Source organism: Sebastes fasciatus, chromosome 20 (assembly GCF_043250625.1).
Source record: "Sebastes fasciatus isolate fSebFas1 chromosome 20, fSebFas1.pri, whole genome shotgun sequence".
In the NCBI taxonomy this organism is placed as follows: domain Eukaryota; kingdom Metazoa; phylum Chordata; class Actinopteri; order Perciformes; family Sebastidae; genus Sebastes; species Sebastes fasciatus.
The window spans coordinates 5,939,241-5,963,039 of NC_133814.1; the positions used below are offsets into that span (position 1 = coordinate 5,939,241).

Consider the following 23,799-nt stretch of genomic DNA (forward strand, 5'->3'; position numbering starts at 1 on the left):
CCTATAAAAACTCATGTTCTTATCATTAGTTTGCATAGATTGTGCTGTTAAAATTTGAGAACAGTGATGAGTCATTTTTCAGATTAAATATTTTAATCAAACCCAAGACCTTTTACAGTCCAATTTATGAGAATTATAAGTGATTTTAAAGGCCTCGTGCATGTATGTAAGATTACATTTGAGACAATTTAATACTTTTTAAACAGACACCCTTTAAGCATAATCAAGTAGGTGTAATAGCAATAGATTAAACAATACTAACAATAAATATATTCAAAATAACAATCAACAATATATGTATTTTTTTTCAAGGAGGGATCCTTGCAGGTTAAGTGGCTGTTTGCATAACACCTGCTGTACATATAATCTTCCTAGGCCTGGCTTAATGATTTAAATACAAACAATACAAAACTTCAATATTCAGTGGTATTAGGCACAATTGCTGGATATGTAACAATCTGTCTTTATAAATTGATCAAGTCTAGGCAAGTAAATTGTACGAGTGTATTGGTCCTGTATTTAAAAAAAACAAAAAAAACACAATCCTATGATCTTAGATGTTCCTGAGGGAAGCAAGAATCTCAGAGGTTACACATGTGTACACTAAAGAAGACAAACGGGTTTCCTTCCTTTTAACTTTCACTTACTCTGGTTTTGCTCTTGGAGTGCAGTCCTGACATTATTATTAATGACCACAAGGGGAAAAAAATCAAAACAGAAAATCACATGTTAAAAGAAATATGATCAGGAGAACAGGTATTATTATGTGTACTTTGATACAGACCCGGATGGAGTTTGAAGAAAAAAAAACTGTTTAGAGGACTGCGGTAAAGGAGACATATCATGCTCATTTTCAGGTTTATACATGTATTTTGGGTTTCTACTAGAACATGGTTTAATGTTCAAAAAACACATTATTTTTTTCATACTGTCTGTCTGAATATACCTGTATTACTCTCTGTCTGAAACACTCCGTTTTGGAGCCTGTCTCTTTATTTTCCTGTACAGGTCATCTAATTGAAACCCATTTCATAATAGACTGTCATAATGAAGCACCTTATAGGATGATGTATATTTAAAAAGCTTCAGAGAAGACTGTACAAATGATGGCTTGTTAACTGGAAAAGTGACTTATAGCAAAGATCAACCAGTCAACCACAAGGCAGAGATGTGATCAGGGTCTGACTGGTGGCTGATGGCGAGTGTCCCACTCTCACCCAAACACTTGAATGAAAGTATTTTCATTAAAAGGACCCATTTTCAAAATTCATTCATGTTACTACTACGGTCTAAGGCTGTCCAAAAATATTTTTAAACATGAACAACTTTCTCACAAATCCAAAAACTAAAGTGCTAAAACTCAAACTTGTGATGTCATAGGGTATAAAGTCTGAACTGCTCCATAGACAATGAATAGGGAAATATATTATAGATCAGCTATTCTCAACCACTGGGCCGGGGCACACTGGTGGGCCTCAAAGCGTCATCTAGTGGGCCGAAAAGGTACTGCCAAATGGTTAGATTAACCTCTTCAAAATCCATCAGTCTTTGAGAGGTTGTAGGGGCTCAGTTTTAAGGCTAGAGTGAAGATACTGGTATCATATGAAACTAAAAAACCTAAGGAATCCATTGGTCTCAATGTCATGATAGCTTGTCGGCAAGGAGGCTAAATAACGCTCCAAAGTTACGCTAAATTTTGGCGAGAAAAAAACTGGCATGGCCATTTTCAAAGCACACTGTGAAAGAGTTAAAGTTCTAAGACGAAAACGTGGACAACGCCTAGACCAGACAACAGCGTGGTAGCGACCTGTCAATCACAAAGTAGCCACACCCTAAAGCATCCCCTGCTTTATGGTCTATTTGACTCTAAATGGGACCATAATTTACTAAATGAACATCATGCTGTATTGAAGAAGACTTGAAACTAGTGATTGAGACCATAAACTCATGTTTACAATGTTTACTGAGGTAATAAATCAAGTGAGAAGTAGGCTCATTTTCTCATGGACTTCTATATAATCAGACTTCTTTTTGCAACCAGAGGAGTCGCCCCCCGCTGGCTATTAGAAAAGAATTATTGCGCATTGGCTTCACTTTTCAGAACCGGAGGTTGACCACAGCTCCAGACTTTATACTTGATGACATCACAAGTTTGAGACTTACTTCGCTGGTTTCTGGCTTTTAGATAGAGAAGCTCATGTTCGCAAATGTTGATTGTACTATCCTAGGCGTTGGAGATAACATATTGAAATTCTTAATTTAGGTGGTGTTCCCCTTTAATGTGCACGGCCCGTCTATCGCTGTCCGGTTATGTTGGTGCCTCCAGGATTTATGACGATGGAATCCAGTAAGGGACGGAGAGCCTGGCCAAAAGGCCTAAAGAGGAAACACAGACAGTACCGTTACACTGAAATCAAAAGCCCTAAAGAAAGTCTAAACAAATTTACAGTATGTGAGCTACGCAGAGGGGGAAGGGAAACAAATTGAGCACAGCAAGACCAGTGTTTCAATTGAGGGTAGCACACGGAGAGAGAGAGCCAGAAAGAGACAGTGTCACTATAACTACAAATTCATCTTTACTACAGTACTATTGCAAGCAATTGCTCTGTAATATTAATAATTCATATATATTGCGGTAATGTAATATGTCTCAGTGTCACCTCCTCAGGGAAGTATCAGTTGAACTGATCAAAGACAAAATCCACCATCACATTTTCGCACACAAGTCATCATCAGTCTGGGATGTTCGGTGCATCTCAGGCTTTATTTGGAGGAAATTATGCAATTTACTATTTTTCCATGCCTATTTTTTTCTAATTGCCTCTCTACTTACACTTTTACTCCATGTGTTCTATAAGGGATTTCTCTCTGTGAAATCGGGAAACACTGGTGCAAAACGAGTCAAACACACAAGCCCTTTCTATTTCTGAGAAAGGACCTTGAAGGGACTCACACCTGTATATATTGAAGATGTTTGACATTGTCTTTAGTAGGGTTGGGCGATATGACGGTATATACCGTGCAAAGGTAGAAATGTGTCCACCGGTAGAGATTTGGTGATACCGTTTCCACCACGGTAGCGTTTCTCATGTGATCTCCAGCTGCCTCGCAAGGTAACGTGGTTTGGGCAGACGTGGAGGAGGAGAGTGAAGTTGTAAACTCAGAGCAGGATGAAGCATCCTAACCAAACCAAGATGAGGAAGAACTCTGGTTACATGACAACCAGACGTTTGCACACTGTAGCTTATTTTGTTTTATCAGCTGTTTGAAATGAAAGGTGAGCAAATCCTGCAGTAAAAGTCATATTTTCTTTTGGTATACTCTAAAATACAAATTTGTGTGATTTTTATATCACTGACTGAAGTCAGGCTGGTATTTTTGAAAAAATATTACTTTTACTATTTTGAGTCTTTTGTTTTAATTCAAGTGTTGTCTCATATGAAGCAGTTGTTTTTGTTTGTGTGGAAGATCCAAATAAAAGAAGAAAATAATCGAACGTGATGAAGTACTGTACGGTTATTTTAAACCATTTCTGAATTGAATTTACAGAGCAATTACTGTATTGTGATATATACCATTACCGTGATATTAAATTACATATGCCGTAATAGCAGATCAAACTCTATTAAACCCTACTGTATCTGTATTTTCCCACGTACACTTATTTATGTTTGGTCAGACGTTCACAAGAAAAGTACCAACCAACAAAATGAACACACAATGTGTGCTCAAGAGTTTTCTGGTGTTTTAATGTGGTTGGGTGGCTGGATGAGGTCATTAGAGTCAGAGTAGAACACCTGACAGCATTTGAACGACCATCCTGTCCTGAACAGAGTCCAAGTTCACCTAAACTAAGTGAACGGAACCAAACTCGCAAAGATGGACACTAAAACTCCTCAAAAGTTGCAACCGAGTTCTCCACCACTTAGTGGAATATGTTTGGATAATCATAATGGTATACATTTTTTAGGTATTAAATATACATTCAGGATTTCTAGTATTGTGACAACATCAGTATAAGCAAAGATGCAGTTTAACTACAACTACAGAGAATGAGACAGAGAGAAAAATGAGAAGCGCATGGGCGATGTAAGAACAGCTTTATGGTGATTAATGACTTACGTGGATAGAACGTCAGATGGAAGGTCTGTGATGTACGATGGGATCTTTTTGCCCGTGAGGAACTGAGCCACCTCGTCGCTGAAAGTGTTGCAGTTGTGCTCAAACAAGTTGTACTTGTCACCTCTGTGCACCAAGAGAATGAAGGAGAGAGGGAAAGAGAGAAAGAGAGGAGACAGAGACAGAAATTCAGAGAGAAGACCGAGAGGCCAGACAGGGTGGAGAAGGGTGGGTGAGCAGCAGGAGGAGACAAGATAAGAGACATTTTGACGGTGAGATAACACTGTATATAGACTGTATATAAGAAGTGGACGTAGTCACTGTGTCCCAATGAAGTGAAAACACACTGTGAAAGGGTTAAAGTTCTAATACAAAAACACGGACAACGCCGTGGTAGCGACCTGTCAATTACAAGGTAGCCAGGTCTTAAAGAACACCCTGCTTTATGGTCTATTTGACTCTAAATGGGACCATAATTTACTAAATGAACATCATGCTGTATTGAAGAAGACTTGAAACTAGCAATTGAGACCATAAACTCATGTTTACAATGTTTACTGAGGTAATAATTCAAGTGAGAAGTAGGGTCGCCCCCTGCTAGCTATTAGAGAGAATGCAAGTTTAAAGGCACGTCCGCATTGGCTTCACTTTACAGCCGCAGAGGTTGCCCACTGTGAGAAGTGTGAGACTTTAAATGCATTTAAGACAAAGTACAGAGGATGTCAAAAATATTTTTTTTCAATGCAAAAGAATTATGGCCTATACATACCAAGTGAAATTTCCAGGCGATAATATGTTTTTTAGTTTTTTTTAAAAGGTTAGCGTGGCAGCAATGCATTTGCCTCACAATTGTTTGTGATTTTATTTCTTTAAGTTTTTAAAATTCCTGATTTAATAATTTGGAGTATGATGAGAATGTTTCATAATAAATTGAAGTTGTAGCCTACATCCAAACTATGGGGTAGTAAACAATTAAAACATGTTTATTACCAGTCAAAGTCAATTAGTGGCAAGGTGACCCCTTCCCACCCTAACCTCCAGGATAGTCCCACTGGGATAGAAGCCTTTACCTGTATGTTGAATCTGCCAGTGAAAACAGGTACTCCATAAACAGCTCTGCAGGCACCTCAGTGGAGCCCAGGTCCACTATGGAGTCAGGTTCACCCAAGGGTGTGCCACACTAGGACGCAACACACATAGACACAGTATCACAGTCAGTATGCCTTGTTCCAAACACTTCTTGATCCATTACTTTCTAAGTATTTTCCTGTAGAGTGGTTAAAGTGGGAAAGTGTTTATATCATACTGTATGTGCTTTGCATTTGAGAAAAGGCTGAAACTGATTCTTACAGGGGGACAACTACTGATGCCTTCTCCCATAAAGAAGAACTCCTTCCCATGGACCACGATACCAGTGTGCCTATAAAATACCAAAACACATTATTCCAATAAAAACAAGCCAATGAAAGGATTTAACCACAGTTCACAGGATCTTTAGTTTGATTAGACTAATAATAATAATAATAATACAAATAACTAATAATAAAAAAATAAGGCTATAAAAAGCTGCACTCACCATATCCCATCAAGTTGTGTCCCTGTGATGATAAAAAAAAAAAAAAAATACACAATTAATACACAATGAACTTATTGCATTAGTAGGCAGAAAATAGCTCAGGCCCGATTAGCATCCCCGCTCTTTCCTGGTTTCTCTCGCCGGCTCAGATGCACTGTCTGCGGCTCTCAGAAAGCCAAAGCAACAGGTAGGTTAGCTGGTCAGAAACTCACCTAACATGACAGCACTCAGCTGTCGGGCCATGCCTTTGGACATGTCGTAGATGTACAGCTTCACCGGGTAAGAGTCGGTTTGGTCCATTATGGCACAAATTGGTTACTTCAAAAAGACAACTGCAGCTGTCTAGTACAAAGTTAGTTAGCTGAGTCACACCGAGAGGTGGCCGGCTGACTTACCGGGTAGATAGCAAACTAAACTTCGATAACAAAGTTTATCCTGCAAGTTATGGATATAAACATAGGCTATAAACTATTTAAAAAGTTAAAAAAAAAGTAGCAAATATAAATCTCCTAGTAATAGCCCAGAGTAGCCGGGTGCCGGGTGCTGACAGCGGTGCTGTGTCACTGTCTGACTGTAAACAATAACATGACTGTCAAATACAGTGCCTTCACATGGAGGGTAGTGATGGGTCAGTCGCGAACGAGCTGGTTCAAAGAGCCGGCTCTTTTAAGTCAACGATGGGAGCCGGCTCCCGTCCGAGAGCCGTTTCTTTTTTTCTTTCTTTACTTAATTCAAGGCAGAATAATAGGATGATCTTCTCCACGCCATGGGCACTCCATGCACTGACTGTGACTGAATGTTACTTTAAGAACTTTAAACATGCACTATATCTGCAACCATCTTGGACTCTAACCACTGGCGCACTTAGCACTTACTTTACACTATACATCCTATATACCACTTTATAGACAACACATATGTACATATTACATTGACGGACTGTATACACACTATGTCCACTCATTCACTCTGTATCTTTTATATCTCTATTATTGTTTTTATAATGTTTTTATAATGTATAACCTTTACCTCTCCTGTGTTTCACTGTTTGCTGATGTTTGCTGATGTTTCTGCTTTGACACCTGAATTTCCCTCCGGGGATTAATAAATGTTAATCTTATCTTATCTTATCTTATCTTATGTTGTGTTAATGACGTCCGTGGGACCAATCAGGTGATGACAGACATGGATCATACCATCAAGCAGGGAGGGGCGGGGGTGCGCGGCACGCTGACGGTCGACAGGTACAGAGCAGGAGGAAGAGGAGGAGAGAAAGAGAGAGGAGTGTGGTGCACGAATAGCAGACAAGATGAGTCTGTAACGAAGCAGCATGTAAAATTATGATATTCTGGAAATTATGGGGTTTAGTATAATTATATTGAATAATTTAAGTGATATATGCACAAACATACTAATCAAAAATCAAAACAGCGCTAAATTTGGCTGAATTATAAAAGGCAGAAGTGGTAAAAAATGAAGAACCGTTTGGGAGCCGAAAGAGCCGGCTCTTCTTGGTGAGCTGAGCCAAATGATCTGGCTCACTAAAAAAAGCCTGAGTTCCCATCACTTATGGCGGGGGCCTTACTTCCGGTGTCCACACAAATCCCGCCTACTTCCCTTCAGGATTGGTCAGTATCTTAGAATGACAAGACGAGCATCCAATAGGCGACGAGACGTAACGTACCATCAACAGCGTGCTCGTTCACGTACCTGAACGCGCCTGCCATTGAAACAAGCCTGGACTTGTGGACAGACAGAAGCAGAGCACGGTGAGTGACTGCATGCATCCTATACAATAACTTTATATCTCTTCTTCAGGTTACTGTTTTAATGTGTTCAGTCCATATAGTTTGGGTGCATTATTAGAAACAAGCATTCGTTAACTAAGCGACCTTAAAGTACCAATGAAGCAAACAGTGGCTAAGCTAGCTAGTGTTGTCTGGGTTAATAAGTTAATAAAATATTAATAATATCTTAATTAAACATAATTAATGGTTCAGAGGGCTTTGTCTTATGCACAGTTATTGGTCCTTCCTTCCTGCAGCTGTCAGACTCCACAACCAGCACTGCTCCCAGTAGACCACAACCAGCACTGCTCCCAGTAGACCACAACCAGCACTGCTCCCAGTAGACCACAACCAGCACTGCTCCCAGTAGACCACAACCAGCACTGCTCCCAGTAGACCACAACCAGCACTGCTCCCAGTAGACCACTTACAAACCAACAAACTGACAAAAACCTGATATTTTCAGGTGGAATTTCATTCATTCTCACTGTGCAATATCATTTTCCACTTGTGCAATTTTGTTAATAGTCTGTTTATTGTTAATACTGTATATACTGCTCCTATTTTTGTACTTCCTTCTATTTAAAAGGTTCATATTTTGTTACACTTTGTTTAGTTCTTTTTTACTGTGTTAGCTGATGCATCTTGTTTTTTGCTCTATCCCCTTTGCTGCTGTACACTGCACATTTCCCCACTGCAGGACTAATAAAGGAATATCTGATCTTATCTTTCTCTGGTTTAGGAGCTCAGTCAATCAACTTTTGATCATTAAATGTTGCAACAGTGTATCTACTTTATGTTTCCTGTTGTTGTGTCTTATTGACCTGCTGAATCCTTTTATTATTTGACAGGACCTGAAGCAGCAGAGATGGCAGAGTGGAACGCCTTCTACCGGAATGAAGATGATGAGGAAGAGCAAGAGGAAGGAGAGCAGTCTGGGGGTGAGATGAAGGCCCCATCACTTCATCTGAAGTGCAAATAATGCAAGAATGAAAGCTACCAGGGAGAAAGATAGATAGATAGATAGATAGATAGATAGATAGATAGTAACTTTATTAATCCTGAGGGAAATTCAAGTTTCCAGCATCACAGTTCCATAGTGCAAAACATTTTAGTAAAAAGGCAGTAAAAAAGTTAGTAGTACAAAGTACAAAAAATATACCAGATATAAAAATACGAGGAGATGAAGAAAACTGTTAAAACTGAATATAGTGTAGGGTAACAGCTGTGATACAGGACTATTAAAAAAGTGAATATAGTGCAGAAGGGAATGTTAAAAGTGAGTATAGTGCATTATAGAGTCAGATTCACAAATAACAGAGGAGGACTGGACAGAGATATGTGAGACTCGGACAACTACTACAAACTCAGGATCCTGGAGGGAGTTTGGATGGAAGAACGTAGTGCGATTCTTCATCACTCCTAAATTAACAGCACAGCAAACAGGCACACGGAGTATTTGGCTTCTGTTGGAGGCAATGTGGAACCTCAATGGCTGATCATTTCCATATTTTTTGGGCATGCCCTAAAATACAACCATATTGGCAAGAGGTGGCAACTGAGATCCATAAAATAATGTGAATAAAGTTAAAGTACTCATTCATTACACTATACTTGGGAAAAATACCAGAAATTGTTTTACCCAGAGATAAATATTTAATAAAGATTCTCTTGGCAAGTAGTAAGAAAGCCATAACTCAAAAGTGGATGCAGACTGATCCTCCAACATTAGACCAATGGCGGGGTATTGTAAATGAAATATATTGTATGGAAAGACTCACATTTATTTTAAGGGTTAAATTGGAAAAAAGTATTGAGTACTGGGAAAAATTGTGTATTTACTCCGTTGATTGAAGTGTGACATTGTATATTAAGATGTATTTACAATTATGTACTGTGATTTGACTTTATAACACCCAGGATGACCCCATGTTCTTTGTTCTCAAATAAAAAAATAGTTTAATAAAAAACAAAAAAGAATGTCAGCTACCATCAATCCCACTAATTTAGTCATTATTCCTCTCTGGGACCTTATTCTTCCACATTTTTATAATGAACTATAGTTGTTAACATGTAATTAACATATGCACTTGTTATCAGTATTTGATACCGAAAAAAATACATTGTCTGACCCCTTAAAGTTACAAAACAACAAATCAGGCTATCTTTCTTTTTTAGGAGATTACAAGAGCACAGGGAGAGACAGTTTGGTCTTCTTGGTCGATGCCTCCAAGGAAATGTTCATAAAAGGAGAAGATGGACAGCCATCCAACTTTGACATGACCATGCAGGTAAGATGGCCAGTTATCTTTTTTTCTGCTTTGTCTTTGCTGGAATTACAAGAAATGTACTGGAAATATCTCAAATATTATATATAGGTTGAGACAACATAGTTGAGGAAAGGCATTTTTAAGAGTAAATTATCCAATTTATTTCATCCAATTATTTGTTCTCAAATCGGCCCTTTTGTCTCATGATAATAAGTGTCTGTGTTCTGTCCTTGTAGGTCGTGCGCAGCGTGTACACCAGCAAGATCATCAGCAGTCACAGGGACCTGATGGCGTTGGTTTTCTTCGGCACCGAGCAGAGCAAAAATCAAACAAACTCATTCAAGCACGTCTACGTGTACCACGACCTCGACGAACCCGGTGAGACGCTGCACTTTTCAAACTAACACATGATGATTACTCTTCATCTGTGATGCTGTTGTTTTGCTGCAAACACAATTGTGATCACAGTTCTTGTGCATAGGTTCCATCATGCCTCGAATGTATTCAGATTCACTTTTTTTCAAGTTATTATTGTTCTTACATGTTATTTCACACAAACACAAGAGCACTTAAAAACACCGGTGCAAAGTTGCAGTTGATTTTAGTGATTACTATTATTATCAATACATGCAAAATGTGAGCACTGTAAGAAAGTCCTCTTAATCAAGTATTTGGACAAGTTTTGGGAAAACATATTTTTATAACACCCCTATTCATTCTGTTTTTCCTCATCTGTCTTCTTATTGTCCACAGGTGCAAAGCGAGTGCAGGAGGTGGACGCTCTGCGGGGGGAAAAAGGCGCCCGGGAAGCGGCGGAGACAATGGGCAGCGGGGAGACGTCATTAGGCGACGCCCTGTGGTGCTGCGCCAACCTCTACAGCGACATCAAGCTACGCCTCTCGCACAAGCGGCTCATGATCTTCACCTGCAGGGACGAACCACACGAGGGGGACAGTGTGAAGGACCGACAGGCTCGCACCAAGGCCGGGGACCTCAAAGAGACCGGTACGTCTTCAGCAAAAGCTTTGCAGCTTTTAATACGTTAAGCCTGCATGTCGTGGACTCGTGTGACTGATCCCTTCGCTCTTAGGTGTCATCATTGATTTAATGCATCTGTTGAAACCGGGCGGCTTCGATGTGGCGCCCTTCTTTCGTGACATTGTAAGTCCACCCGAGGATGAGAGCGAGCTGGGGCTGCAGCTGGAGCCTTGTGACAAATTGGAGGACCTCCAGAAGAGGGTGCGTGCCAAGGAGCAGAAGAAGAGAGCCATGGCAAGGTAGAGATAAGCAACACATTTTACAGACAGATAAAAGAGTGCAGTTTAGTCACTTCCTTTTTTATTTATTGCTCTGTGTATTTGCCATCTTCATCCTTAGTGGTTCATCTCCCTCTCTGCCATCTTTAGGATAAACCTGTGTCTAGGCGAGGGCATAAATGTCGCTGTGGGGATTTATGCAACAGCTGTGACAGCTCGGAAACCAGCTCCCATCAGACTTTACAGGGAAACCAACGAGCCGGTCCGCAGCAAAACCCGAATCTTCCACACCCAGACCGGCAGCCTGCTGCTGCCCAGTGAGATAAAGAAATCCCAGGTAAGAGCAGACCTAATATAAGCTCATTTTGGTTTGGTTGTTTCATAAAAATATGTTGTAAGTTGCTTTTTTTCCCTTGTTTGTTCGTGTGTGTCTGCTGTAGACGTACGGTAAGAAGCAGATAGTGATGGAGAGGGACGAGGTGGACGCCATCAAGAAGTTTGAAGATCCTGGAATGTCTCTGATCGGATTCAAACCGATGGAGAAGCTCAAACGTCACCACCACATCCGACCCGCCGTCTTCCTCTATCCTGAGGAGGAAGAGGTGAAAGGTAGCACTGTTTGTGTCTGATTTACTTCAAAACTAAATATTAAAACCTCAGCATTGACTGTCTTTGTTTGAACATGTATGCTAACGATTTTAGTTTTGAGCCTTTAATAGTACACAGTTGATTGGACTGTGTCATCAAAAGTGTCTTACAGCATCTTCTCCTGTGTTTCCACCTCAGGCAGCGCATGTCTGTTCTCTGCCTTGTTGACGAAGTGCAGCGAGAGGAACGTGTTCGCTCTGTGCCGCTGCGTCTCTCGCCGAAACTGCCCGCCTCGATTTGCCGCCTTGGTGCCTCAGAAAGAGGAGGTCGATGAGGGGAAAGTACAGATTACACCACCGGGTAACACGCTGCCGGGCTCAGCAAAGGAGGCTAACGAACTTTTGCTCCTTTTGTAGTTTCTGTATTTGGCTCTGATGAGCAAGATAGGCAACTATATTCTAGTCTAGGTCATTGTAGTGTACTGAAGCCTCGTCTCTCGTTCCTGCATCAGGTTTCAACGTCATCTATCTGCCGTACGCTGACGATATTCGGACTCTGGATCTTCCCCGGTGCCCGTCGGCCTCACAAACACAGGTGGACAAGATGAAGGAGATCGTCTCCAAGCTCCGCTTCAAATACAGGTAGCTGCTCATGTTCAGAGCTTTACAGAGATCTTAGTTTGGAGATGCCTTAAAAAAAATGTTGATACTATATCAATTTCTGTAAAAAAAAAAAAAAAGTGTCTTTGTTCTGTGTTGTTTTGCCACTTCAAGATGGATTCTGGGAGACATACATTAAAGGGACTGTTTGTAAGAATCAGAAATGTCTTGTTAACAGCGACACCTGTGGGCGTTAAATCAACATAAGTCAGCGCATCGGGCTCGCACTTGTGCTCGCTCTAAATAGACATGAACGAGCATCGCTCAAAACAGTGAGGCGACACACGTCAGATAAAACCACAAAATCACTCTATATTTCAGCTGCTTGGCAGTAATGTTAGCTGACCAGACGAAGGTCTCTCCATGAATCAATGCTGATCCTAGTGTTGGCTTTTCCTGCTTCAGCCTCCCGACCGCGGTCAGAGGGAACAGGGGAGACACCGGCACCCGGTCGGAGACGATAACGTTTCTCACTGCGGAGCCCCGTCACTTCACAAAACACGGGAAACCTCTGTTGGTCTGGAGGAGCTGCAGCAGTTATTTCGGCACAAACGTCCACTGTACATTCACTAGATATTCTCAGAGCTAAACTAACTCTTCTGCATTGTGGAGTGTGCGCGCATGCACGTGAGGTGGAGCGAGCTGAGTGAAGGCAAGCAGGCAGAGGAGCAGAAGAGCAGAGTACAGCAGAGACTCCGGCCCTGGAGACCAGGTTTGCGGTTTTGCTGCTTCCGTGTAGTTTGTGTTGAAGTCTTGTCTGAACAGCGTAGCCACACGCTAGTGCATATGCGCATGGGAAACCGACCCGGGTGATTTATACGTGTAAGAAGTTACAAACAGTCCCTTTAAATAAAGAAAACTAATCTATAGAATGACCGCTTGTGGGATTTATGGACACTTTGTGTTGACAAAATTACATTTAGCAAGCGTGATCTCTGCTCATAACAAGGTCATTTCTTTCTGTAACATGTTTCCATTCTTTGTAATGCAGGAGTGATGCTTTTGAGAATCCTGTCATCCAGCAGCAGTACAGGAACCTGGAGGCCTTGGCTCTGGACATGGTGGCTCCAGAGGACATAGAGGACCTCATCAGTAAGACGCAGACAAACAAACACTCAGAGATCCTCTTCTGAGCGGTACAACCACTTGTTGTTCCTTCGTCTGACAATTTCTGCACTCGTCTGTCTCTCTTCTTTTCTTTCTCCGTCTCAGTGCCAAAGGTGGATCAGATGGACCGCCGTCTGGGTCCTTTGGTTCAGGAGTTTAAAGATCTGGTTTACCCGGACGACTACAACCCCGACAGCAAACCAGCTGCCAAACGCAAAACAGGTCAGAGCTGCAGTCAAAACAGAAATAAGCTTTTTACTGTATCTTTGTTGTTTTTGCTTATTGGTACCAAGGTTATAATAGTTTTACATTTTCAATTAGTTTTTATTTTATTTTAGTTTGACTTTTAGATTTAATTTTAGTTTAGCTTTAGTTCGTTTTCAGAGCGTGTTTGTTAGTTTTGGTTTAATTTCAGTTTTTCATAAAGGTTTAGTTTTAAAAATGTATTAAAGGGACTATTTGTAACTTTGTACGCGCATAAATGTAGCGGGTCGTCACACATGCGCGCTCGCATATGCGCGTTCGCGTGTAGCCGCTGTACCCTCCTCCTCTGCCTGCTCTCCTTCACTCAGACAGCTCAGCTCGCTCCACCTCTAGACGTGAACGCGCGCTCACTACACACTGCAGAAGAGTTAGTTTAGCTCTGAGAATATCTAGTGAATGTACAGGGGACGTTTGTGCAGAAATAACTGCTGCAGCTCCTCCAGACCAACAGAGGTTTTCCGTGTCTTGTGAAGTGACGGAGCTTTACGTTGTCTTCTCGTTACCGACCGGGTGCCGGTGTCTCCCCGCTGCTTCAGCCTGCACTTAGGCAGGAAAAGCCAACACTAGGATCAGATCTAAATCATATTCATGGAGAGACCTTCGTCTGGTCAGCTAACATTACTGCCAAGCAGCTGAAATATAGAGTGATATTGTGGTTTAGCTGACGTGTGTCGCCTCACTGTTTTGAGTGATGCTCGTTCAGGTATATTGAGAGCGAGCAAGCGCGAGCCCGACGCTGACTTTCGTTGATTTCACGGCCACAGGTGTCACTGTTAAGAAGCATTTCTGAAAGTTACAAATAGTCCCTTTAAATATAATAATAATATAATAAAAATGTATAATAATGTTTAATCTTCGCACTACTTTAGTGAAACAATTGCGGCATAGCGTCATTTCCTAGAATGTCAAGTCCGTTCAATTTCTGTGGTTCAATGTCATAAGAGTTGACAGAAATGCTGTCTCCTTTATTCAGGAGTGATACATTATAGCTAAAATAAGTTACGTTCATTTTTATTTTATTTTCCTTAGTTTTTTACCCAAGCAATATTGTTTCAGTTTAGTTTTTCTTAAAGGATATAGTTTTTAAAAATAATATATAATACAAAATATTTTTCACTGGTTTAGTTTAATATAATAACCCTGGTTGGTACCGCAAGTTTGAATTGTTCTCCCAATACACAGTATCTGCAGAGGGTTTATTGATCAGTACTGATGATTTTGAAATACATCACTGGCTGCTGTGGTACAGTCAAAATCTCAATTATTCTTTTGACTGAATGCTTTTTCCCCACGAATGAACCTGCAGCTGATGCCGGAGGCGGAGCCGAGAAGAAGCCTAAAGTGGAGGTGACAGAAGACGAGCTGCGGGAACACGTGCAGAACGACACCCTGGCAAAGCTGACCGTGCCCGTGTTGAAGGAGGCCTGCAAGCAGTTCGGGGTTCGGACCACCGGGACCAAGAAGCAGGAGCTGATAGATGCTCTGATCGCCAAGCTGGGCCCATGAGGGGTTAAATATACAACTCACAGTGCCTTCATGAGCAGGCAAGGCTTGTTCAGATCACATCAGAAATGTCTTCAGCCACTTTGTAATGACCAAATTCTGGTAAATTCTGTGTTTTACTTTAAAGGCAGGTAACACGTTTTAAATCTACTTCTGGGCCTGTGAAATTTGGGATGGACCGGGACACTGTGTTTAGGGTTCAACCAAAAACACTCCCTGTTATGTTTGATGAAATAAAACCTGCTTTACCTTTTTTTTGCAAGGCAGCATGTTTTGGTGCAGCTCAGTGCTAATGTCTGCATTAGGTGTGTCAGTTCCACATTTCATGAATAATGTTTGATTGTAAAAAAAACAAGCCATTTTCTTGTGATTGAGAACTCTCAAGCTGTTGTGTTACAACATTATGACAAAAATCTTGCACTTATAGTCTCATACAGTCATACAAATACTGTAACTAGTGATCACATTTTGCATTTTCTTGAATAAAACAAAAAAGTTTCACAGCTCTGTATTTAGTTGTGTTTTATTCTAATAACTACATGAGTCATTTTACTGTACTGCACATGTTAAGCAGCATTTCCAGTTCTTCTTGTAGCAAGAGAAAAAAAAAAGGTGTGTCCATCCAAAGTAAGACTGCAGGATTATCAGCATACCTGGACCTTCACACACTACATTGAGTTGTCACACCTCAAGATAAAATAAGAGCAGTGTTCCTGTTGAGGGCAGGCCTGTGCAGGCAAATGTTTCTGCACAACAGCAGGAAGAAGAAGAAGAAGAAGAAGAAGAAGGGATCACATACAACTTTGACCTGGTGAGTTGCAGCAGGTTTTGACAGACTGGAAGTAGATAACATTCTTTGTGGAGGATTATCTGACTACACAGCAGGTACAGGCAGTACTTTTGTAACATTTTGCATTTGCTATGGGTTTAAATAGACTTGTTGTTACTACATTATATTGTATATGTTGTTTCCCTGTGTAGGTTTTCTGTAGGTTTTACTCTGTCTTGAAACTTTGCTACATGTTACCATACAACTGACTAACTATGCAGCCTTTGCTAGGTCTGAAATGCTACCTGGGCACTTTACTTTTGCTGTAATATTGATATTTTAGTTATATATTCATAGTATCGTTGAAAAACATTTGTCAACCTGAGTGTTACATTTTAACTTTTAGTGCTTTTATTTCAGTATCTACTTTATGTGTCCTGTTGTTGTGTCTTATTGAACTGCTGAATCCTTTGTTTATTTGACAGGACCTGAAGCAGCACAGATGGCAGAGTTGAACGCCTACTACCGGAATGAAGATGATGAGGAAGAGCAAGAGGAAAGACAGCAATCTGGGGGTGAGATGAAGGCCTCCTCATCACTTCATCTGAAGTGCAAATAATGCAAGACTGTCAGCTACCATCAATCCCTCTGATTTAGTCATTATTCCTCTCTGCCACATTATTCTTTAACATTTTTATAATGAACTATAGTTATTAACATGTAATTAACATAAGATAAGATAAGATCAGATCAGAAATTTGCAGTGTACAGCAGCAAAGGGGATAGTGCATCAGCTAACACAGTAAAAAAAGAGCTAAACAAAGTGTAACAAAATATGAACCATTTAAATAGAAGGAAGTATAAAAATAGGAGCAGTATATCCAGTATTGAGAATAAACAGACTATTAACACAATTGCACAAGTGGAAAATGATATTGCACAGTGAGAATTAATGAAATTCCACCTGAAAATATCAGGTTATTGACAGTTTTTTGGTTTGTAAGTGGTCTACTGGGAGCAGTGCTGGTTGTGGTCTACTGGGAGCAGTGCTGGTTGTGGAGTCTGACAGCTGCAGGAAGGAAGGACCTGCGATAGAGCTCCTTCACACACTTTGTGTGGAGCAGCCTGTCGCTGAAGGAGCTCTCCAGTGCTGAGATGGTGTCCTGCATGGGGTGGGAGTCATTCTCCATCATGGATGACAGCTGGTATGCACTAGTTATCAGTATTTGATACCGAAAAAGACATTGTCTGATCTCTTAAAGTTACAAAACAACAAATCAGGCTCTCTTTCTTTTTTAGGAGATTACAAGAGCACAGGGAGAGACAGTTTGGTCTTCTTGGTCGATGCCTCCAAGGAAATGTTCATAAAAGGAGAAGATGGACAGTCATTCAACTTTGACATGACCATGCAGGTAAGATGGCCAGTTATCTTTTTTTTGCTTTGTCTTTGCTGGAATTACAAGAAATGTACTGGAAATATCTCAAATATTATATATAGGTTGAGACAACATTGTTGAGGAAAGGCATTTTTAAGAGTAAATTATCCAATTTATTTCATCCAATTATTTGTTCGCAAATCTGCAAATTTTGTCTAAAGGTAATAAGTGTCTTTGTTCTGTCTGATCATCAGCAGTACAGGGACCTGATGGCGTTGGTTTTCTTTTGCACCGAGCAGAGCAAAAATCAAACGAACTCATTCAAGCACATCTACTTATACCACGACCTCGACGAACCCGGTGAAACGCTGCACGTTTCAAACTAACACATGATGATTATGTGACAGGGTCAAAAAATGACTTGTGCATGTTTTATGTTTTATGGTTGATTTTATTCTATTTTGTGTTTTATCCTGTCAAAAAATGACTTGTGCATGTTTTATGGTTGATTTTATTCTATTTTGGATGTTTTATGGTTTTTATTCTTGTATGTGTTTTATCCCTGCATGTTGGTTGTTTGGATTGCTTTTAATACGTAAATTGAAGTGTTTTTAAGAAGTCATGAACTGGAATGAGACCCATGGACAGCCACACCCCCAATCAAAGAGACTGATTAGGAGAGGAGCGGCAGGTGTGGCGGAGCGCCTGCAATTAGCAGGATGCAGCACAGGTGGAGAGGACAAAAAGGAGAGAGCGGCTCACAGCAGCGGGGAGATCTTCAGTCAGAGACAGTCCAGAGACAGCAGTGCAGCAGAAAAGCCCTCCTGCTACTACCTACCAGCCCAGTGACCTGAGAGTTCCTGTGAGACTACATGCAGCAGACCGTGTCCGCCAACGCAGATTCACTCAAAAAACGTAAGTACCCTTTGGTACATTTACGTGGCGGACACACTGAAACAGACCAGGATAGCTTTTAGCTGGAGTTGTGATAGCCAAGTAGTGGAGAACACACTACTGGTCCTGGTCTCTTGTTATTTCATAGTTTCGGACGGTGCTGGAGAGACTGCCGAGACGGGCAGACGGCTGTAGGAGTACGGGAGGAGCTAAGACGCGGACACGGGAGGATCGCTGGATTAGACTGGAGTGGAGTAGACTGGACTGGATTAAAGAGCCGGATTGGACTAAATCACTGGATTGGACTGGATTTTTTTAGGGTTTTTAACCTTGTTGCTAGTAACATTTTATTCCTTTTAGCTTTTAGATTAATCATTCATTTTTAGACCCATGCTATTTTAATTGCAATAAATCTGGTTTTAATTTGACTTTAGACTTCTGTCTGGTTTTTTACTCTGCTCACCTGATTTAAAAGAACCTGAATTTATCAGAGTCCTAGGCTCTAAGTATTTCCTAGGTGGCGTTGTCGGCTCTAAGCAAAAACATTATTTTTTAAATCTAACTGGTACTTTAAGTTGCGGCCTTGCCATTGGCTGTTGGGCCCGGGCCACAATTACACTTCATCCATCCATCCATCTTCAACCGCTTATCCGGGATCGGGTCGCGGGGGCAACAGCTCCAGCAGGGGACCCCAAACTTCCCTTTCCCGGGCCACATTAACCAGCTCTGACTGGGGGATCCCGAGGCGTTCCCAGGCCAGAGTAGAGATATAATCTCTCCACCTAGTCCTGGGTCTTCCCCGTGGTCTCCTCCCAGCTGGTCGTGCCTGGAACACCTCCCAAGGGAGGCGCCCAGGAGGCATCCGTGCTAGATGCCCGAACCACCTCAACTGGCTCCTTTCGATGCAAAGGAGCAAGGACTCTACTCCGAGTCCCTCACGGATGACTGAGCTTCTTACCCTATCTCTAAGGGAGACGCCAGCCACCCTCCTGAGGAAACCCATTTCGGCCGCTTGCACCCGCGACCTCGTTCTTTCGGTCATGACCCAACCCTCATGACCATAGGTGAGAGTAGGAACGAAGATTGAACGGTAGATCGAGAGCTTTGCCTTCCGGCTCAGCTCTCTTTTCGTGACAACGGTGCGGTAAAGCGAATGCAATACCGCCCCTGCTGCTCCGATTCTCCGACCAATCTCACGTTCCATCGTCCCCTCACTCGCGAACAAGACCCCGAGATACTTAAACTCCTTCACTTGGGGTAAGGACTCATTCCCTACCCGGAGTAGGCAATCCATCGGTTTCCTGCTGAGAACCATGGCCTCAGATTTAGAGGTGCTGATTCCCATCCCGACTGCGTCACACTCGACTGCAAACCGATCCAGTGAGTGCTGGAGGTCGCAGACCGATGATGCCAACAGGACCACATCATCTGCAAAAAGCAGCGATGTGATCCTCAGCACACCGAACTGCAAACCCTCCTCCCCCCGACTACGCCTCGATATCCTGTCCATGAATATCACGAACAGGATTGGTGACAAAGCGCAGCCCTGGCGGAGGCCAACCCCCACCGGAAACGAGTCCGACTTACTGCCGAGGATCCGAACACAGCTCTCGCTTTGGGCGTACAGGGATTGGATGGCCCTGAGAAGTGCCCCCCTCACCCCATACTCCCGCAGCACCCCCCACAGTATCTCCCGGGGGACCCGGTCATATGCCTTCTCCAAGTCCACAAAACACATGTAGACTGGATGGGCATACTCCCAGGCCCTCTCCAGGATCCTTGCGAGAGTGAAGAGCTGGTCCGTTGTTCCACGGCCAGGACGGAATCCGCATTGTTCCTCTTCGATCTGAGGTTCGACTATCGGCCGAACCCTCCTTTCCAGCACCTTGGAGTAGACTTTACCAGGGAGGCTGAGCAGTGTGATACCCCTGTAATTGGCACACACTCTCTGGTCCCCCTTTTTGAAAAGGGGAACCACCACCCCGGTCTGCCACTCCTTAGGCACTGTCACCGACTTCCACGCGGTGTTGAAGAGACGTGTCATCCAAGACAGCCCCTCCCCACCCAGAGCCTTCAGCATTTCTGGGCGGATCTCATCAATCCCCGGGGCTTTGCCACTGTGGAGTTGTTTGACTACCTCAGTGACTTCCACCAGGGTAATTGATGATGGTCCCCCATCAGCTTCCAGCTCTGCCTCTACCATTGGTCGGATTCAGAAGTTCCTCAAAGTGCTCCTTCCACCGCCCGATTACCTCCTCAGTTGAGGTCGACAGTGTCCCATCCTTACTGTACACAGCTTGGATGGTTCCCCGTTTCCCCCTCCTGAGGTGCCGGATGGTTTTCCAGAAGCACTTTGGTGCCGACCGAAAGTCCTTCTCCATGGCTGCTCCGAACTCCTCCCACACCCGCTGCTTTGCCTCCGTCACGGCAGTGGCTGCTGCTCTTCGGGCCCGTCGGTACCCTGCAACTGCCTCCGGAGACCTCCGAGATAACATATCCCGGAAGGCCTCCTTCTTCAGTCGGACGGCTTCCCTGACCACCGGTGTCCACCACGGTGTTCGAGGGTTGCCGCCCCTTGAGGCACCTAAGACCTTAAAACCACAGCTCACCGCCGCAGCTTCAGCAATGGAAGCTTTGAACATCGCCCACTCGGGTTCAATGCCCCCAACCTCCACAGGGATGCCAGAAAAGCTCCGCCGGAGGTGTGAGTTGAAGATCTCTCGGACAGGGGCCTCCTCCAGACGTTCCCAGTTCACCCTCACTACGCGTTTGGGCTTACCAGGTCTGTCCAGAGTCTTCCCCCACCCTCTGACCCAACTCACCACCAGATGGTGATCAGTTGACAGCTCCGCCCCTCTCTTCACCCGAGTGTCCAAAACATGCGGCCTCAGATCAGACGATACGATTACAAAATCGATCATCGACCTTCGGCCTAGGGTGCTCTGGTACCACGTACACTTATGAGCATCCTTATGTTCGAACATGGTGTTCGTTATGGACAGTCCATGACTAGCACAGAAGTCCAATAACAAACGACCACTCGGGTTTAGATCAGGGAGGCCGTTCCTCCCAATCACGCCACTCCAGGTGTCTCCATCGTTGCCCACGTGCGCGTTGAAGTCTCCCAGCAGAACTATGGAGTCCCCTACTGGAGCCCCATACAGGACTCCATTCAGGGTCTCCAAGAAGGCCGAATACTCCGAACTGCTGTTTGGTGCATACGCACAAACAACAGTCAGAGTTTTCCCCCCCATAACCCGAAGGCGTAGGGAGTACCCTCTCGTCCACCGGGGTAAACTCCAACATAGCGGCACTCAGCCGGGGATTTGTGAGTATCCCCACACCCGCCCGGCGCCTCACACCATGGGCAACTCCAAAGAAGAATAGAGTCCAACCCCTATCCAAGAGTACGGTTCCAGAACCGAGGCTGTGTGTAGAGGTAAGCCCTACCAGATCCAACTGATAGCGCTCCACCTCCCGCACAAGCTCCGGCTCCTTCCCCCACAGAGAGGTGACGTTCCACGTCCCCAGAGCCAGCCTCTGCCGCCCGGGTCCAGTCCGTCGAGGTCCCTGGCCTTCACTGCCACCCGTGTGACAGCGCACCCGACCCAAGCGGTTCTTCCCGCAGGTGGTGAGCCCAAAGGATGGATGGAGGAGGAGGAGGGGGGTGCCACGTTGCTTCTTCGGGGTATCCCCGGCCGGGCTCCGTGGCAAGCCCGGCCACCAGGCGCTCGCTGACGGGCCCTCCGTCTGGGCCTGGCTCCAGACGTGGGCCCCGGGCTTCCTCCGAGCCGGGTAACTCCTCCTCTGCCTCGTGTCGTCATTTGGGTTTTGTGAACCATTCTTAGTCCGGCCCCTCACCTGAGACCAATTTGCCATGGGAGACCCTACCAGGAGCACGAGGCTCCAGACAACACAGCCCTCAGGGTCATAGGGACACGCAAACCTCTCCACCACGTTAAGGTGATGGTTCCGGAGAGGCAATTACACTTCATCCGTAATGCTATTGTTTTGCTGCAAACACAAAGGTTCCATTCCTCGAATGTATTCAGATAAAACATATTCAACTTTTTTTCAAGTTATTATTGTTCTTACATGTTATTTCACACAAACACAAGAGCACTTAAAAACACCGGTGCAAAGTTGCAGTTGATTTTAGTGATTACTATTATTATCAATACATGCAAAATGTGAGCACTGTAAGAAAGTCCTCTTAATCAAGTATTTGGACCAGTTTTGGGAAAACATATATTTTTCTAACACCCCTATTCATTCTGTTTTTCCTCATCTGTCTTCTTATTGTCCACAGATGCAAAGCGAATGCAGGACGTGGACGCTCTGCGGGGGGGGAAAGGCGCCCAGCTAGCGGCGGGGAGACGTGTTTAGGCGACGCCCTGTGGTGCTGCGCCAACCTCTACAGCGACATCAAGCTACGCCTCTCGCACAAGCGGCTCATGATCTTCACCTGCAGGGACGAACCACACAGGGGGGACAGTGTGAAGGACCAACAGGCTCGCACCAAGGCCGGGGACCTCAAAGAGACCGGTACGTCTTCAGCAAAAGCTTTGCAGCTTTTTAATACGTTAAGCCTGCATGTCGTGGACTCGTGTGACTGATCCCTTCGCTCTTAGGTGTCATCATTGAAAATTAAGTGTGTATGGGCATGATATCTAACCAAAAGCATCTGCGGCATGTTGGAAAACCAAAAGGCGGCCAGTGGTAGTAAATCCGTTTGGACAGTGGTGAACCAGCAGAGTGACAAAAATACCTCAGAAACTCACCTAACATGATAGGACTCAGCTGTCGGGCCATGCCTTTGGACATGTCGTAGATGTACAGTTTCACCGGATAAGAGTCGGTTTGGTCCATTATTGCACAAATTGGTTACTTCAAAGTTAGCTGAGTCACATCGAGAGGTGGCCGGCTGGCTGGCTTACCGGGTAGATAGCAAACTAATCTTCAATACAAAAGTTTATCGTGAAACTGTAATGGATATAAACATAGGCTGTGAACTATTTAAAATGAAAAGTAAAAAAAAAAAAAGTAGCAAATATAAATCTCCTAGTAATATCCCAGAGTAGCCGGGTGCCGGGTGCTGACAGCAGTGCTGTGTCACTGTCTGACTGTAAACAATAACATGACTGTCAAATACAGTGCCTTCACATGGAGGGTAGCGATGTGTCGGTCGCGAACGAGCTGGTTCAAAGAGCCGGCTCTTTTAAAGGGACTGTTTATAAGAATCAGAAATGCTTGTTAACAGCGACACCTGCGGCCGTTAGGTCAACGAAAGTCAGCGTCGGGCTCACGCTTGCTCGCTCTAAATAGACATGAACGAGCATCGCTCAAAACAGTGAGGCGACACACGTCAGCTAAAACCACAATATCACTCTATATTTCACCTGCTTGGCAGTAATGTTAGCTGACCAGACGGAGGTCTCTCCATGAACATGATTTAGATCTGATCCTAGCGTTGGCTTTTCCTGCTTCAGACTCCCGACTGCGGCCGGGAGGGAACAGGGGAGAGACCGGCACCCAGTCGGAGACGATAACGTTACTCGCTGCGGAGCCCCGTCACTTCACAAGACACGGGAAACCTCTGTTGGTCTGAAGGAGCTGCAGCAGTTATTTCTG

At 43.6% G+C, this 23,799-nt stretch overlaps 2 protein-coding genes across 3 annotated transcripts; one reads left to right on the forward strand and one right to left on the reverse strand.

Annotated features, from left to right (window-relative positions):
• Positions 1 to 74: 74 nt before the first annotated feature.
• desi1b (desumoylating isopeptidase 1b) lies at positions 75 to 23,327 on the reverse strand. The gene is made up of 7 exons (XM_074620992.1): positions 23,057 to 23,327; positions 5,908 to 6,027; positions 5,696 to 5,717; positions 5,470 to 5,539; positions 5,190 to 5,299; positions 4,123 to 4,245; positions 75 to 2,376 (listed from the first exon to the last, which is right to left on the reverse strand). The coding sequence occupies exons 2-7, from the start codon at positions 5,993 to 5,995 to the stop codon at positions 2,295 to 2,297; spliced, it is 495 nt and encodes a 164-aa protein (XP_074477093.1). The 5' UTR covers positions 5,996 to 6,027; positions 23,057 to 23,327; the 3' UTR covers positions 75 to 2,294.
• On the forward strand, positions 7,366 to 15,632 carry xrcc6 (X-ray repair complementing defective repair in Chinese hamster cells 6). Of its 2 annotated transcripts, none has more exons than XM_074620990.1 (13): positions 7,366 to 7,464; positions 8,334 to 8,423; positions 9,661 to 9,773; positions 9,989 to 10,130; positions 10,506 to 10,757; positions 10,843 to 11,029; positions 11,159 to 11,345; positions 11,449 to 11,617; positions 11,795 to 11,956; positions 12,108 to 12,237; positions 13,247 to 13,347; positions 13,468 to 13,584; positions 14,933 to 15,632. In XM_074620990.1, exons 2-13 carry the CDS (start codon positions 8,351 to 8,353, stop codon positions 15,130 to 15,132), a joined length of 1,833 nt encoding a protein of 610 aa, XP_074477091.1. In that variant the 5' UTR covers positions 7,366 to 7,464; positions 8,334 to 8,350; the 3' UTR covers positions 15,133 to 15,632. The 2 variants fall into 2 exon arrangements, with proteins under 2 accessions (XP_074477091.1, XP_074477092.1); XM_074620991.1 differs by lacking the exon at positions 7,366 to 7,464 and adding an exon at positions 7,482 to 7,507 and having other exon boundaries at positions 8,331 to 8,423.
• Positions 23,328 to 23,799: the final 472 nt, after the last annotated feature.